This window comes from Arabidopsis thaliana, chromosome 5, assembly GCF_000001735.4.
Source record: "Arabidopsis thaliana chromosome 5, partial sequence".
NCBI classification, from domain to species: domain Eukaryota; kingdom Viridiplantae; phylum Streptophyta; class Magnoliopsida; order Brassicales; family Brassicaceae; genus Arabidopsis; species Arabidopsis thaliana.
The window spans coordinates 6,078,897-6,092,658 of record NC_003076.8 but is presented as its reverse complement, the minus strand read 5'-3'; the positions used below and the strand labels follow the sequence as shown (position 1 = coordinate 6,092,658).

General features: G+C 39.7%; 4 protein-coding genes across 6 annotated transcripts; 3 read left to right on the top strand and 1 right to left on the bottom strand.

The window, feature by feature from the left end:
• Position 1: 1 nt before the first annotated feature.
• On the bottom strand, positions 2-1,768 carry AT5G18390 (Pentatricopeptide repeat (PPR) superfamily protein). Its single transcript, NM_121844.2, has one exon. It carries the CDS (start codon positions 1,703-1,705, stop codon positions 326-328), a length of 1,380 nt encoding a protein of 459 aa, NP_197340.1. The 5' UTR covers positions 1,706-1,768; the 3' UTR covers positions 2-325.
• Positions 1,769-1,854: 86 nt separating this feature from the next.
• AT5G18380 (Ribosomal protein S5 domain 2-like superfamily protein) lies at positions 1,855-2,947 on the top strand. 3 transcript variants are annotated; one of them, NM_001203401.1, is made up of 2 exons: positions 1,898-2,306; positions 2,453-2,610. In NM_001203401.1, the coding sequence occupies exons 1-2, from the start codon at positions 1,966-1,968 to the stop codon at positions 2,529-2,531; spliced, it is 420 nt and encodes a 139-aa protein (NP_001190330.1). In that variant the 5' UTR covers positions 1,898-1,965; the 3' UTR covers positions 2,532-2,610. The 3 variants fall into 3 exon arrangements, with proteins under 3 accessions (NP_197339.1, NP_001190330.1, NP_001078601.1); NM_001085132.1 differs by having other exon boundaries at positions 1,898-2,348; positions 2,480-2,610; NM_121843.3 differs by having other exon boundaries at positions 1,855-2,947.
• Positions 2,948-3,617: 670 nt separating this feature from the next.
• AT5G18370 (disease resistance protein (TIR-NBS-LRR class) family protein) lies at positions 3,618-9,258 on the top strand. The gene is made up of 7 exons (NM_001343545.1): positions 3,618-4,346; positions 4,412-5,552; positions 5,657-5,950; positions 6,040-7,748; positions 8,154-8,330; positions 8,565-8,723; positions 8,800-9,258. Exons 1-4 carry the CDS (start codon positions 3,733-3,735, stop codon positions 7,621-7,623), a joined length of 3,633 nt encoding a protein of 1,210 aa, NP_001318593.1. The 5' UTR covers positions 3,618-3,732; the 3' UTR covers positions 7,624-7,748; positions 8,154-8,330; positions 8,565-8,723; positions 8,800-9,258.
• Positions 9,259-9,581: 323 nt separating this feature from the next.
• Positions 9,582-12,891, top strand: AT5G18360 (Disease resistance protein (TIR-NBS-LRR class) family). The gene is made up of 4 exons (NM_121841.2): positions 9,582-10,101; positions 10,195-11,302; positions 11,395-11,697; positions 11,789-12,891. The coding sequence occupies exons 1-4, from the start codon at positions 9,632-9,634 to the stop codon at positions 12,608-12,610; spliced, it is 2,703 nt and encodes a 900-aa protein (NP_197337.1). The 5' UTR covers positions 9,582-9,631; the 3' UTR covers positions 12,611-12,891.
• The last annotated feature ends 871 nt before the right edge of the window (positions 12,892-13,762 follow it).

Here is a 13,762-nt window from a genome sequence, read left to right as displayed (position 1 = left end):
CATCACTGTTTCTTTGGTAATGTGAGCTCTGAAGATTCATCTGTCGTAATCTGTACGAAAAGCACAATACGTAAATTTGATCTGACAGATGGATCTATAAAAAAAACAGTAGTACAACAAAATGTTTCTCGCCACTTTCCCTGGAAAGAAACTAGTCAGGAGACCAACTAAACTCAACCCCCAAACCGAAGTATAACCTAACCAACAGTTAGACAAGCTTCGACTACAAGATATACAGGGTAGATCAATGGAGAAGTAGCTGAATTTCTACAGAATCCCAAGTATCCGAGTTTAGGAGAAGCCTCAAAAGCCTTTCTTAGCAGTATCAAACTCCTCTAAGCTGAACTTCCAACTGCTCTATTCGCATAGCCAAATCATGCTTCCCGCCATTCTTCAACCCATCAGTAACCATATCAAAGCACCGTGATATCGGAACCAAACCCATCTCTGTCATCTCAACCAAGTAATTAGCCGCATCCACAAATTTCCCACCACGACCACACATTGTAATCAGCATTGTATAAACCGGCCTGTTAGGCGGATGAGCCTTCACCTTCATGTCACTAAAAAAGCTAAATGCATCATCAAACATCCCATTCCTACACATTCCTTTGATTATCGGAGCATACAAACTCGGAAACGGCTTATGCCCATCTTCCACACAATTGTTCAACAACCGAAACGCTTCATCAATCTTTCCAATCTTTGAAACCGCAGGTATTAGTGTCTTGTAAGTATCAATATCTACACAAAGACCTAACTTGCAAGCTGTATAATACATCTCAATGCAAAATTCAACTTCCCCTGATTTAGATATAGCTTCAATCAAAATATTAAAAGTTTGAATATCAGGAACAAACCCTCCTTTGGTCATCTTACTCACCATCTCTTTAGCAGATTCCAAGTAACCAGCATTCAACAAACCTTCAATAAGCAAATCACGACCACGAGCCGGTGGATTAAACCCTCTCCTACTCATTTCATCAAGAAACTCTTGAGCCTCCTTCATTTTTCCAGCGGAACACCATCCGTTAACCAAGATAGCGTATGTCCGCTTATCAGGCTTGAGACCTTTCCTAATCATTCGCCGAATCAAAGCATAAGCACCATGGAACATCTTCACATCACAAAGCGCATGGAGCAAGGAATTGTAAACATCAACGGTTTGTTGACATCCTAGAGTCTTCGGGACGCCGTTGAAAAGCTCTACGGCTTGATCTACATGACCGTTCTTACCGTATTGCTCAATGATGAAGCAGAGTGTCTCACCGGAGATGTCGAGAGACAAATCCTTCATCTGTTTGAGGATCTTCCACATCGATTCGTATTTTTTATGTGAAGCTAAGGACTTAGCAAGCTCTTCATATTCCATGGAGGTTGGTGTGTAGCTAGGGTTCGATCGAGCCCAATTGAAGAATCGGAGAGAATCGTTGGAGGAACGAGAAGTTGCGCGGAGGACTCTGAACACGAATTCGGAGGTTACAGGTAGACGGAGACTGTTCAATGATCTCTCCGGGTGAATCTCGCGGCGGACGATATTGACAACGTGGTTGATCGCGGCGAAGTAATCGCCTTTAGTTGGAGTCGAATCAGAGCTTTGCAAAGGCTCGAGGCTGTTGAAATGACGAATAGTAGATTCAATAGAGGCTCTGATAGGGAGGATCGAGTAAAGACTTCCGCCGGAATAACGACGAAGGAGTAACATTTTCTCACCGGAATAAATCTCTCCGATAAGATTGACCTTAGAAGAGACGATAGTAGTAACTAGTGACGTGGAATTGATTTTTATTATTTTATTTTATTTTATTTTTTGAACAGTTTATTAAAACGCTGCGTATTAGAGAGGATGCCCTAGTTATATCGCTTAATATAAAGCCCTATATTTCGCTTTGCACCTCCCACTCTGTGCATTAGGTTTCATTTTAGCGGCAGACGAGAGAGCTAAAGCAAGGAGCAACCCTAACCATGGCGACTCAACCAGCTACTGAATCTGTGCAATGCTTCGGAAGGAAGAAGACCGCAGTGGCCGTCACTCACTGCAAGCGTGGATCTGGTTTGATCAAGCTCAACGGTTGCCCAATCGAGCTTTTCCAGCCTGAGATCCTCCGATTCAAGATCTTCGAGCCGGTTCTTCTCCTCGGAAAGCACCGTTTCGCTGGTGTGAACATGAGGATCCGTGTCAACGGTGGTGGTCACACATCCCAGGTTTACGCCATCCGTCAGAGTATCGCGAAGGCTCTTGTTGCGTACTACCAGAAGTATGTGGATGAGCAGTCGAAGAAGGAGATTAAGGATATCTTGGTGAGGTATGATAGGACTCTGCTTGTGGCGGATCCGAGGAGGTGTGAGCCGAAGAAGTTTGGTGGTCGTGGTGCTCGTTCTCGTTACCAGAAGAGTTACCGTTAAACAAAGCTGGTTTGTGTTTTGTTTTTCAATTTGGAATCATCGTAAGGTTTTTTTGGGAGTATGGACTTGTGAGACTCTTTAGATTTTATAATTTCTGCTTTATTATGCTTGTTGGATTATGGTGATTCTCCAAGAAACTTATGTTTTGTTATGTCTACTATTTTCTTATTTTTATTTCATTGTCTTGTCGGTATTTACTCTTTATATCTTGTCCTGATATGTGTGGCATTTGCATAGTCCGATCAAAGGTTAGGTTAATCGTTTCTTATACAAACTTAATCTAGGTGTTGTTGAGTTTATGAGAAGGCTGTTGTTTAATGTGGCTTAGCTATAAACTACAGTGTGATGAAATCTCTGTTAAACAAATGGACTTAACGTTAGTCTTTGCTCCTGAGTAGATCAATAGAAGTTGTGTTATGCTTAGTTTGATGTTGTTTTGATCTGTAAGCTAAGTGAAGCACATAGCATATATTGTTTTAATCTTTTGATTTCCCATTTGACCTAATCTAGCTGTGTGCTGTTAATCATATCTTAAGTTTTCTCCCTTTGACTTGCTTACTTTTGGATTTCACAAAAATTGATCTTTGCAATGCAAAATTTGTGTTGTCTATTGATTATCGAGGTTAGAATTGGAATCGTGCTTGGAGGGCCTCGATTAATAATCAAAGGATAGTTAATCAAATAACTTGCTGATCCTAAACATATACCTCTTGCCTGACCGTAATTTTTGTGATTCCACAAGTTCTAAACTTTTATTAACTCCATTGTATAATTTGTATTTTCAAGCAAACATTAGGCAAAAAGTCAAACCATTAGTAGTCCTGCATGTTTCTCTCAAAACTTCCAAAACTCGATGCATATGGGCCTATGGCTTCAAGTTGTGTTTGAAAGAAGAGTTTCTGTCTGACCCTATTGATCGTAAACATATGAAGAAGATACATGATTTAGGTTCGGTAAAAGAAAAAAAGTGTTGGATCTAAAAACTATTGTTGTCCTTGATGATGTTAAATTAAGAACAACTTGATGCCTCAGCGGAACAATCTCAGTGGTTTGGTTCTAGAAGTAGGATCAGTCTGAGTTTGTGACCACGGAAAAAGGGCATGGGACGAAGAAGTGACTCCAGATTTTCTGCCACTTTGCATTCAGAGATCGCTATGCAGCAGATGCTTGCTACTAGCTAGTATAGTAGTTAGTAAAAGAATAGTATTGATTTTTTTATTTTATTGTTTTGGTCAACGAAAATAGTAATGATTATGTTGGCTTAGCATTTTTTCTTTTACGTATATCGGTAAAGTCTTTGTCTCTCCATCAGACTGTAGTCGTTCAATGGCTATTGCAGAGGTGATTGGTTTCTTCACACTTGTTTGTGTAATTTGGTATTGGGTTTACAAAAAGCACAAGAATTTGCAGCTGAAGATATGCAGATCATCAATCGAGTCTTCTTCTTCTTCGTCGTCCCTTTCATCTCCTCCATCTCTTTCGTCTCCTATATCTCGAACCTGGACACACCAAGTCTTTCCGAGCTTCCGCGGGGAAGACGTACGGAAAGGGTTTCTTAGTCATATCCAGAAGGAGTTCAAAAGCAAAGGAATCGTTCCCTTTATTGATGACGAAATGAAGAGAGGCGAATCGATCGGTCCGGGGCTGTTTCAGGCCATTAGAGAATCAAAGATAGCAATTGTCTTGCTCTCAAAGAACTACGCTTCGTCTAGCTGGTGCCTCAACGAATTGGTGGAGATTATGAATTGCAGGGAAGAGATTGGTCAAACGGTGATGACTGTTTTCTATCAAGTGGATCCATCTGATGTGAGAAAACAGACCGGAGATTTCGGTAAAGCCTTTAAGAAAACCTGTGTTGGCAAAACACAAGAGGTGAAGCAGAGATGGAGTCGAGCTTTGATGGACGTCGCAAACATACTCGGACAAGATTCTCGCAAATGGTTCGTCTCGCATTTCATATTTTTCCTGTTTTTACGAGTTCCTTAACCTCTCTTTTGATTCTCAGGGATAAAGAAGCGGACATGATTGTGAAAGTTGCAAAAGATGTATCAGACGTCTTGAGCTATACGCCGTCGAGGGATTTTGATGACTATGTTGGAATCCGTCCTCATATCACAAGAATCAATTCCTTGTTATGCCTAGAGTCTAGTGATGTGAGGATGATAGGGATATTGGGTCCTCCTGGGATTGGCAAGACCACCATTGCACGAGTTTTATATGATCAAATCTCTGAAAAGTTCCAGTTTTCTGCCTTTATAGAGAACATCAGACTAAGCTACTGGAAAGGCTGGCACGATGAGGGTAATTTGGATTTTCCAGTTGAGATCATGACTGGAGACCGGCAAAGGAAGTTGAATTTACAAAGACGGCTTTTGTCTGAGTTATTCAACCAGAAGGATATCCAGGTTCGTCATTTAGGTGCAGTTCAGGAGAGGCTCAGGGACCACAAAGTTCTTGTCATTCTTGATGGCGTCGATCAATTAGAGCAGCTAACTGCATTGGCGAAAGAAACTCAGTGGTTCGGCTATGGAAGTAGGATTATCATCACAACACAAGATCAAAGGCTTTTGAGAGCGCATGAGATCAACCATGTTTACAAGGTGGACCTCCCTGCTACAGATGAAGCTCTCCAGATCTTCTGTCTGTATGCTTTTGGTCAAAAGTTCCCATATGATGGTTTTAAGAAACTTGCTCGGGAGTTTACTGCACTTGCAGGTGAACTTCCTCTAGGTCTAAGAGTTTTGGGATCTTATTTGCGAGGAATGTCCTTGGAGGAGTGGAAAAACGCACTACCACGGTTAAGGACTAGCCTTGACGGTGAAATTGAGAAAACTCTAAGATTTGCCTACAATGTCTTGAGCGATAAAGATAAATCTCTTTTTCTCCATATAGCATGTTTGTTCAACGGCTGTCAAGTTAATCATGTGAAACAGTGGCTTGCTAACAGCAGTTTGGACGTTAACCATGGCTTTGAAGTCTTGAGCAATAAGTCTCTCATATCTACAGATATGGGACTCGTACGGATGCATTCTTTGCTTCAACAACTAGGTGTTGACATTGTCCGTAAACAATCTATTGGAGAGCCTGAAAAACGTCAGTTTTTAGTTGACGTTAATGAGATTTCTGATGTTATCACCGACAATACAGTAAGTATATTTACAGTTGTCTCTTTCCTTTCTAATATTGTTTGTCTATTAACTAAATCATAATTAATAACTCTTGATATTTTCTTGCTTTGGACATACCTTAGGGCACTGGGACTATTCTAGGCATAATGCTTCATGTCTCTAAGATCGAGGATGTATTAGTTATAGAAGAAACGGTGTTTGATAGGATGACTAATCTCCAGTTTTTAATATTGGACGAGTGTTTGAGGGATAAGTTGAACTTACCACTAGGCCTGAATTGTCTACCCCGTAAAATCAGGTTATTGCGTTGGGACTATTGTCCGTTGAGCATTTGGCCCTCTAAGTTCTCTGCAAAGTTTCTCGTTGAGCTTATCATGCGGGCGAACAAATTTGAAAAACTGTGGGAAGGAATTCAGGTAAAATTTTATAATTGTATTGAAACAAACTGTTTTTATGTGTCTAAACATTGATATAAACGCACAAAATGTGCCTTTTTGTTGTACAGCCACTTAAAAATCTCAAAAGGATGGAGCTGGGTGACGCCAGGAACCTGAAAGAGATTCCAGATCTCTCAAATGCCACTAACCTCGAGTCATTGCTTCTCTCTTTTTGCACTAGTCTGTTGGAAATTCCTTCCTCTATTAGAGGCACCACTAATCTCAAGGAATTGGATCTCGGTGGTTGCGCAAGTCTGGTGAAGCTCTCTTCCTGTATTTGTAATGCCACTAGTCTCGAAGAATTGAATCTTAGTGCTTGCTCAAATTTGGTGGAGCTCCCCTGTGCTCTTCCTGGCGACAGCAATATGAGATCTCTGTCTAAACTTCTTTTGAACGGAAGCTCACGGTTGAAAACTTTTCCAGAGATCTCCACAAACATCCAAGAACTCAATCTGAGTGGTACAGCGATAGAAGAAGTGCCTTCATCGATCAGGTTGTGGTCTCGTCTCGATAAATTAGATATGTCGCGGTGCAAAAACCTGAAGATGTTTCCACCTGTTCCTGATGGAATTTCAGTGCTAAACTTGAGTGAGACAGAAATAGAAGACATTCCTCCGTGGGTCGAGAATCTCTCTCAGCTTCGACACTTCGTTATGATCAGATGCAAGAAGCTGGACAACATCTCATTATCAAGAATTTCCAAGATGGAAGGTGTTCATTGTCTGCAAATTACTCGTGGTGATGAGGATGTCTCTGGTGATTCGATAGTAAACATCAGGTGGTACTCTAACTTCCCAAACCAATGGACTTTACAGTCGGATATGTTACAAATTTGTCTGCCAGAGTTGGTTTATACTTCCCCAGTGTCCCTACACTTCATCAGTAATGAATTCAAGACTATTCCAGATTGCATCAAAAATCTTTCTCAACTACATCAGCTTTCGTTCTATAGATGCCATAAGCTTGTATCGCTGCCGCAACTTTCAGACTGCCTCTCATCTCTAGATGCAGAAAATTGTGTGTCACTTGAGACAATAGATGGCTCCTTTCACAATCCAGATATCCGTCTGAATTTTTTAAACTGCAACAACTTGAATCAAGAAGCAAGAGAACTCATCCAGAAATCGGTTTGCAAACATGCTCTGTTACCTTCTGGAGAAGTTCCTGCATACTTCATTCATCGAGCTATTGGAGATTCCGTAACAATTCATTTGAAAGAGAGGCATCTTCCTCTATATTTGATATTTAAGGCTTCTCTAGTGCTGTTCAATGACGATGAAATCAATTACGATTACGATGATGACGATGATGATGACTATGACGAGGAGGTCATAGTCTATGGTGATTATGATAGTTACCCTCATAGCGATGATTATACCAAACAGGAGACCATGAGGTTATCTTGTCGTGTCGAAGGCAAACAGAATGGCCTCACTATTCAGTATGGATCTAGTGTGCACCTTCTACCAACTCCGCATAGGTATACAGAGCATGTGTATATATTTGAAGCTTCTTTCTCCCTAGGCGAGTGCAACAGTCCTGAAGCAGAAAGCGAGCTTGTCTTTGACTTCAAGGTTCACGATTACTTTTGGGCGATAAAAGAGTGTGGTCTTCGACTCTTGGAGCTCCCTCATGCTCATGGAGACGATTGACAAGAGCTTCAGATGTAGTAGCAGAGGTTGTGCAGACAGCCAGATGGAGAAGAATCTGGCAATAACGAGGATGAGCAAAAAAAATAGTGACATCTGTATAAACCTCTCTGGTGCATATATGAAAGGTAATATATGAAGCTAGAAACTATTTTATAAGAAATGGAAAGTAAAATACTAACTTATATTTTGTGAAAACAAAATCTTCGATGGTAAAGGTAATACATGTCAGAGCCTCTTCTGTTTTTTTGTCTCCGTGTGCTATATTTATGCAGTATCTCTTCTGTGGTTTCTTTGTACGTGCTATATATGTCAGAGCCTAGCTCTACCTTTCAACTTTGATCACTGGACGGATTCATTGTGCTTCCTTAAAAATAAGTGATGCTGTTGTTATACGTTTCTTCTTGTTTTTGCATACACTTTAGTTTTGGCTAATCAATTTCAAATTCCACCAAAGATGGAATCTAATTGATTCTTCTTCAGTCTATATAATCATCGCAGACTAATTGTGTCTAAATTATTGTCGAAGTCAGTGGGATCAAGATGGTGTTCTTGATGCAGCAATCAAGTGGGGCTCTAACTTGATGCACAATATCCATACCTGAGAAGGCTTACACTTCTCCAATTTTGGTGTTCTTGTTCCGTAATGATTTAAGGCGCTACCACACTGTAACGTATGTCTCCCTCGACTACAACAGCTTGTAGTGAAGGTAGAGAACTGCAATTGCTGCCACAGCTTGAAGTGTCTTGATTTGAAATCAATTAAGCTGTCTACTTTCATTTTATCCTTTGGGGTGAGCAGTTTTACACGTCTTGTCTTGCTTCTAGTATGAGGCCTTTAACATGAAGGATGAAAGATCTGCATTCTACTTATATGCCAAACTTGCATATATGCTCTCACTATAGCTCATCCATATAACAGAGAAACATGTTGTCAAATGCAGATTAAGGCAAAAAAAATTCTTGGAAGATTGGTTCATCATTTGCTCTCAAAAAGCCTGCAAAATTTCTCTTAAAGGATAATCTAGATGATGACTTGGATCTTATTGATGAAGATTCTCTGCTAACGGAGGATGACTTGAAGAAGCCTCAAGTTCCTGCTGGTAATTAAAGACAGCCACATGATCTTTCTTATCATTGTACATCCCTTGTGTTTAAGATGTCTTGCATTTTTTGCAGCCAGCGGTTGTGAGACCCCCAAAAAAGCTTGCAAGAACTGTGTCTGTGGTCGAGATGAGATCGAGAGAAAAGCTGTGAAGCTGGGCCTCACAGAGGATCAAATCGAGAATCCACAATCATCATGTGGCAGCATAAGCTTCTTAAGAGTTTGTTGGTCGTGGTGCTCGTGCTTGTTACCAGAAGAGTTGCCGTTAAAAAGCTGGTTTGTTTTGTTTTTCAATTTCGAGTTATCGTAAGTTTTTTTTGGAGTATGGACTTGTGAGACTCTTTAGATTTATATTTTTCAGCTTTATTGGATAATGGTGATTCTCCTAGAAACTTATGTTTTGTTATGTCTACTCGTTTGCTATCTTACAGTTGTTATCTTTATTTCAATATCTTGTGTTTTTCACTCTTTCGTTCTTGTCCCATGATGTATGATGACATTTGCTTTGTTCTATCAATAGCTTGATTCACTCATTGTTCTGCTGCTAAATATTAGGTTTGTTAAGTTTATGAGAAGCTGTTACTTGATGTGGCTTAGCTATAAACTAGTGATCAGATATCTGATTAGACTTTGATTCAAACTAATCTCTTTTGTTGGATTTCATTTCTAAAATGCTGTTGTGATTCCACTACTAAAACTAAAACTCGTGTCGGTAGAAGCAAACATAAGGCAAAAAGTCAACCTTCTGGACGCGCAAAGCGATTCTCAAGTGTTGACCCAAATCCGAAGAGGACAAGCCAATCAAAAGTCCAGATATGTATCATCATCTCTCAAGCTGTGTGGTAACTTAACTTTACAAAAAAACAAAGAAGGATTATAAGCTATACTTACTTTTCAGCTTCTCTCATGGAAGAATCTTCATCTTTGTCATTGCAGTCTTGCAATTGGAGACACCATGTGTTTCCAAGCTTCAGCGGCAAAGATGTCCGCAGAACCTTTCTCAGCCACCTTCTCAAGGAGTTCCGGCGTAAGGGAATCCGTACTTTCATAGATAATGATATCAAGAGAAGCCAAATGATCAGTTCTGAGCTTGTACGAGCTATCAGAGAATCTAGGATTGCGGTTGTAGTGTTGTCGCGGACCTATGCATCTTCAAGCTGGTGTTTGAATGAGTTGGTGGAGATAAAGAAAGTAAGCCAGATGATCATGCCGGTTTTCTACGAGGTGGATCCATCTGATGTGAGGAAACGAACGGGAGAATTTGGAAAGGCGTTTGAGGAAGCATGTGAAAGACAACCAGATGAGGAAGTGAAGCAGAAATGGAGAGAAGCATTGGTCTATATAGCTAATATAGCCGGCGAGTCTTCTCAAAACTGGTTAGTTGTTCTGATTCCGTTATTAGTTATTGATGTGCCTCTGCTATAAGTTTCTTTGATGATTTGGTGGGAGTAATCTTTTCTTATTGATAGGGACAATGAAGCAGATCTGATTGACAAGATTGCTATGAGCATTTCATATGAATTGAATTCTACATTATCACGAGATTCCTACAATCTGGTTGGAATCGACAATCATATGAGAGAGCTGGATTCTTTGTTATGTCTGGAATCAACTGAAGTGAAAATGGTGGGGATTTGGGGTCCTGCAGGTATTGGCAAGACAACAATTGCCAGAGCTTTATTCAACCGGCTATCTGAAAACTTCCAACACACTATTTTTATGGAGAATGTTAAGGGAAGTTCTAGGACCTCGGAGCTCGATGCCTATGGCTTCCAGTTGCGTTTGCAAGAACAGTTTCTGTCTGAAGTTATTGATCATAAGCATATGAAGATACATGATTTAGGTTTGGTAAAAGAAAGATTGCAGGATCTGAAAGTTCTTGTTGTTCTTGATGATGTTGATAAACTAGAACAACTTGATGCCTTAGTGAAACAATCTCAGTGGTTTGGTTCTGGAAGTAGGATCATTGTGACCACGGAAAACAAACAGCTATTGAGAGCGCATGGGATCACTTGCATATATGAGTTGGGTTTTCCATCTAGAAGTGATTCTCTTCAGATTTTCTGCCAATATGCATTTGGAGAGAGTTCTGCACCAGATGGTTGTATCGAGCTTGCTACTGAAATAACAAAGCTTGCTGGCTATCTTCCCCTAGCTCTAAAGGTTTTGGGGTCCTCTCTGCGAGGGATGAGCAAAGATGAGCAAAAATCAGCATTGCCTCGACTCAGAACCAGTCTTAATGAGGATATTAGAAATGTTTTACGAGTCGGTTATGATGGTATACATGACAAGGATAAGGTCATATTCCTTCATATTGCTTGTTTATTCAATGGTGAGAACGTTGATTATGTGAAGCAAATACTTGCAAGTTCTGGCTTGGATGTCACATTTGGGCTTCAAGTCCTTACCAGTAGGTCTCTCATACACATATCGAGATGCAATCGTACTATTACGATGCACAATTTGCTAGAACAATTGGGTCGAGAAATTGTTTGCGAACAATCTATTGCCGAGCCTGGCAAACGTCAATTCTTGATGGATGCTTCAGAGATTTATGATGTACTTGCTGATAACACTGTAAGTCAAATGTTTTGCTACGTTACTTTCATTTGTAAGTTCACTACACTTGCACATAAACAATACTTGCAATTGGTATTTTTGTGCTTCAGGGTACTGGAGCTGTTTTGGGCATATCTTTGGACATATCTAAGATCAATGAGTTGTTTCTGAATGAAAGAGCTTTTGGTGGGATGCATAATCTGTTGTTTCTAAGATTCTACAAGTCCTCTTCGAGTAAAGATCAACCTGAGCTTCATTTACCTCGAGGCTTGGATTATTTACCCCGTAAACTTAGGCTGCTGCATTGGGATGCATTCCCCATGACATCAATGCCTCTGAGTTTTTGTCCACAGTTTCTTGTTGTGATAAACATAAGGGAGAGCCAGCTTGAGAAGCTGTGGGAAGGAACACAAGTAAGCTAATTTTAATAGCTCACCTTTCTCAAATTGCATAAGATTATTATCTGATTGTTTTTCTTTCTTTGTTTCATGTGGGTTCTTTTAGCCTCTTAGAAGTCTAAAGCAGATGGATTTAAGTAAGTCTGAGAATCTAAAAGAGATTCCTGATCTTTCGAAAGCGGTAAATATCGAGGAACTCTGTCTCAGTTATTGTGGAAGTTTGGTGATGTTACCTTCCTCGATCAAGAACCTCAACAAATTGGTTGTTCTTGACATGAAGTATTGCTCAAAGCTAGAGATTATCCCCTGCAATATGGACTTAGAGTCCCTTAGCATCCTCAATCTTGATGGATGCTCACGATTGGAGAGTTTTCCAGAAATTTCTTCGAAGATTGGATTTCTCTCTCTGTCAGAAACTGCAATAGAAGAAATTCCCACAACAGTCGCGTCTTGGCCATGTCTGGCAGCATTGGACATGTCAGGCTGCAAGAACCTCAAGACGTTTCCATGTCTTCCAAAAACTATAGAATGGTTGGATTTGAGCAGGACAGAGATCGAAGAAGTTCCTTTGTGGATCGATAAACTCTCAAAGCTCAATAAACTATTGATGAACAGCTGCATGAAGCTAAGAAGCATCTCTTCTGGGATCTCTACGCTGGAACATATCAAAACACTAGATTTTTTGGGGTGCAAGAATATTGTGAGCTTTCCTGTAGAGATATTCGAGAGCTCTCGGTTCTGTCATAATCTGGTGATGGAGATGAGAAACATTCAAAACCCTGATCTTCCTCGACCATTTTATTTCAAGAACAACTATATTGACACTATTCCAGATTGTATTACACGTCACTGCAAGCTGCCTTTTCTGAATTCATCAGGATCAATCTCCAGCAAGATAGAGAATGATTTCATCTGGTTCGATAAATAAATATCAGTGAAGAATTGCATGATAATGATGAGTCAGATGGAGTTTCATCTTCAAACCCTGCTCATTACAATTGTAAGTGACATCATTTGACTTTTCCCCTGTGGACCCATCTTTGGGCACTGCAAGTGTTCCAGACCATATAGTTCAACATCTCTGAAACTGAGAATGAAATCCGTGTACGTTGGGCACGTTATTATTGTTGAAATGTAGGTTCTTGTAAGATATAGCTTATAGACAATTGTTTGTATATCCGTGTACGTTGGGCACGTTATTATTGTTGACTTCAAACATATGTAAAGAAATGGTCCAGATAAAACCACTTAAGAAAATAAAAATGTTTTTTTTTTTTGTAAAAAGAAATTCTGAATTTGATCCAAGCAAAGACAACTATACTATCAAGTTCTTATTTTAAATCTAATGTCTTGTCTTCTTACTCCTTATTTCTTGTCCCGAGATGTATGACATTTGCATAGTTTTGATCATTTGTTATGTCAATTACTGCATATAATCTGCATTTGTGTCAACAAGTTTGAGCTTGTTGTTTAGTCTATGTGAATGATGTGGCTTGTTGTGACTGAGCTATACTTGATCAAATAACTTCTAACAAGTAACAAGGCGAGTTTTTAGACCTGTAAATAATAGTTAATTCATTGATTTTGAGTTGAGGTTTTTACCCTGGTTTAACATCTTTTGAACAATTTGAGTGTTTATATGTGTAATGTTAGATTGTTAGTATAGTTGTCTTTGCTCTTGTGTACACTGTACATAGAACTTGTTGCCTCGGCTCCATGATGTGGGTTAAGATCTTTCTTCTGGACAAATCAAACTTAGGCAAACCAGTTTCCAGGTCTGCTTCCCTTAAACATATCTTGCATTCGGGTAGCTCTTGTGTTTAGTTCGTTTGATCTGTGTGGAGTAAAAATGTTTGTTTTAAGTAGTTGTAATTCATGGTACCTATTTTTTTTTTTTTTTTTTTTTTTTTTTTTTAGTTGTAATTCATGGTACCTATTTATTAACCGATGCATTTGTTTTCGGTAACTATGTGTTATAATTTGAATATTTTCCTTTTGAAATGTCAAAACTTGAATCTTTGCTAGCCAAATTACACCTCGGCGGCCTATAGGAAAGTACTGTCTCATTGCCTTAGTAATC

Coding starts and splice junctions, on each gene's coding strand:
- AT5G18390 (NM_121844.2), bottom strand. CDS start 1,705: ATGTTACTCCTTCGTCGTTATTCCGGCGGAAGTCTTTACTCGATCCTC.
- AT5G18380 (NM_121843.3), top strand. CDS start 1,966: ATGGCGACTCAACCAGCTACTGAATCTGTGCAATGCTTCGGAAGGAAG.
- AT5G18370 (NM_001343545.1), top strand. CDS start 3,733: ATGGCTATTGCAGAGGTGATTGGTTTCTTCACACTTGTTTGTGTAATT. Junction 5,553..5,656: donor ATGTTATCACCGACAATACA/GTAAGTATATTT, acceptor GACATACCTTAG/GGCACTGGGACTATTCTAGG. Junction 5,951..6,039: donor AACTGTGGGAAGGAATTCAG/GTAAAATTTTAT, acceptor TTTGTTGTACAG/CCACTTAAAAATCTCAAAAG.
- AT5G18360 (NM_121841.2), top strand. CDS start 9,632: ATGGAAGAATCTTCATCTTTGTCATTGCAGTCTTGCAATTGGAGACAC. Junction 10,102..10,194: donor GGCGAGTCTTCTCAAAACTG/GTTAGTTGTTCT, acceptor TCTTATTGATAG/GGACAATGAAGCAGATCTGA. Junction 11,303..11,394: donor ATGTACTTGCTGATAACACT/GTAAGTCAAATG, acceptor TTTGTGCTTCAG/GGTACTGGAGCTGTTTTGGG.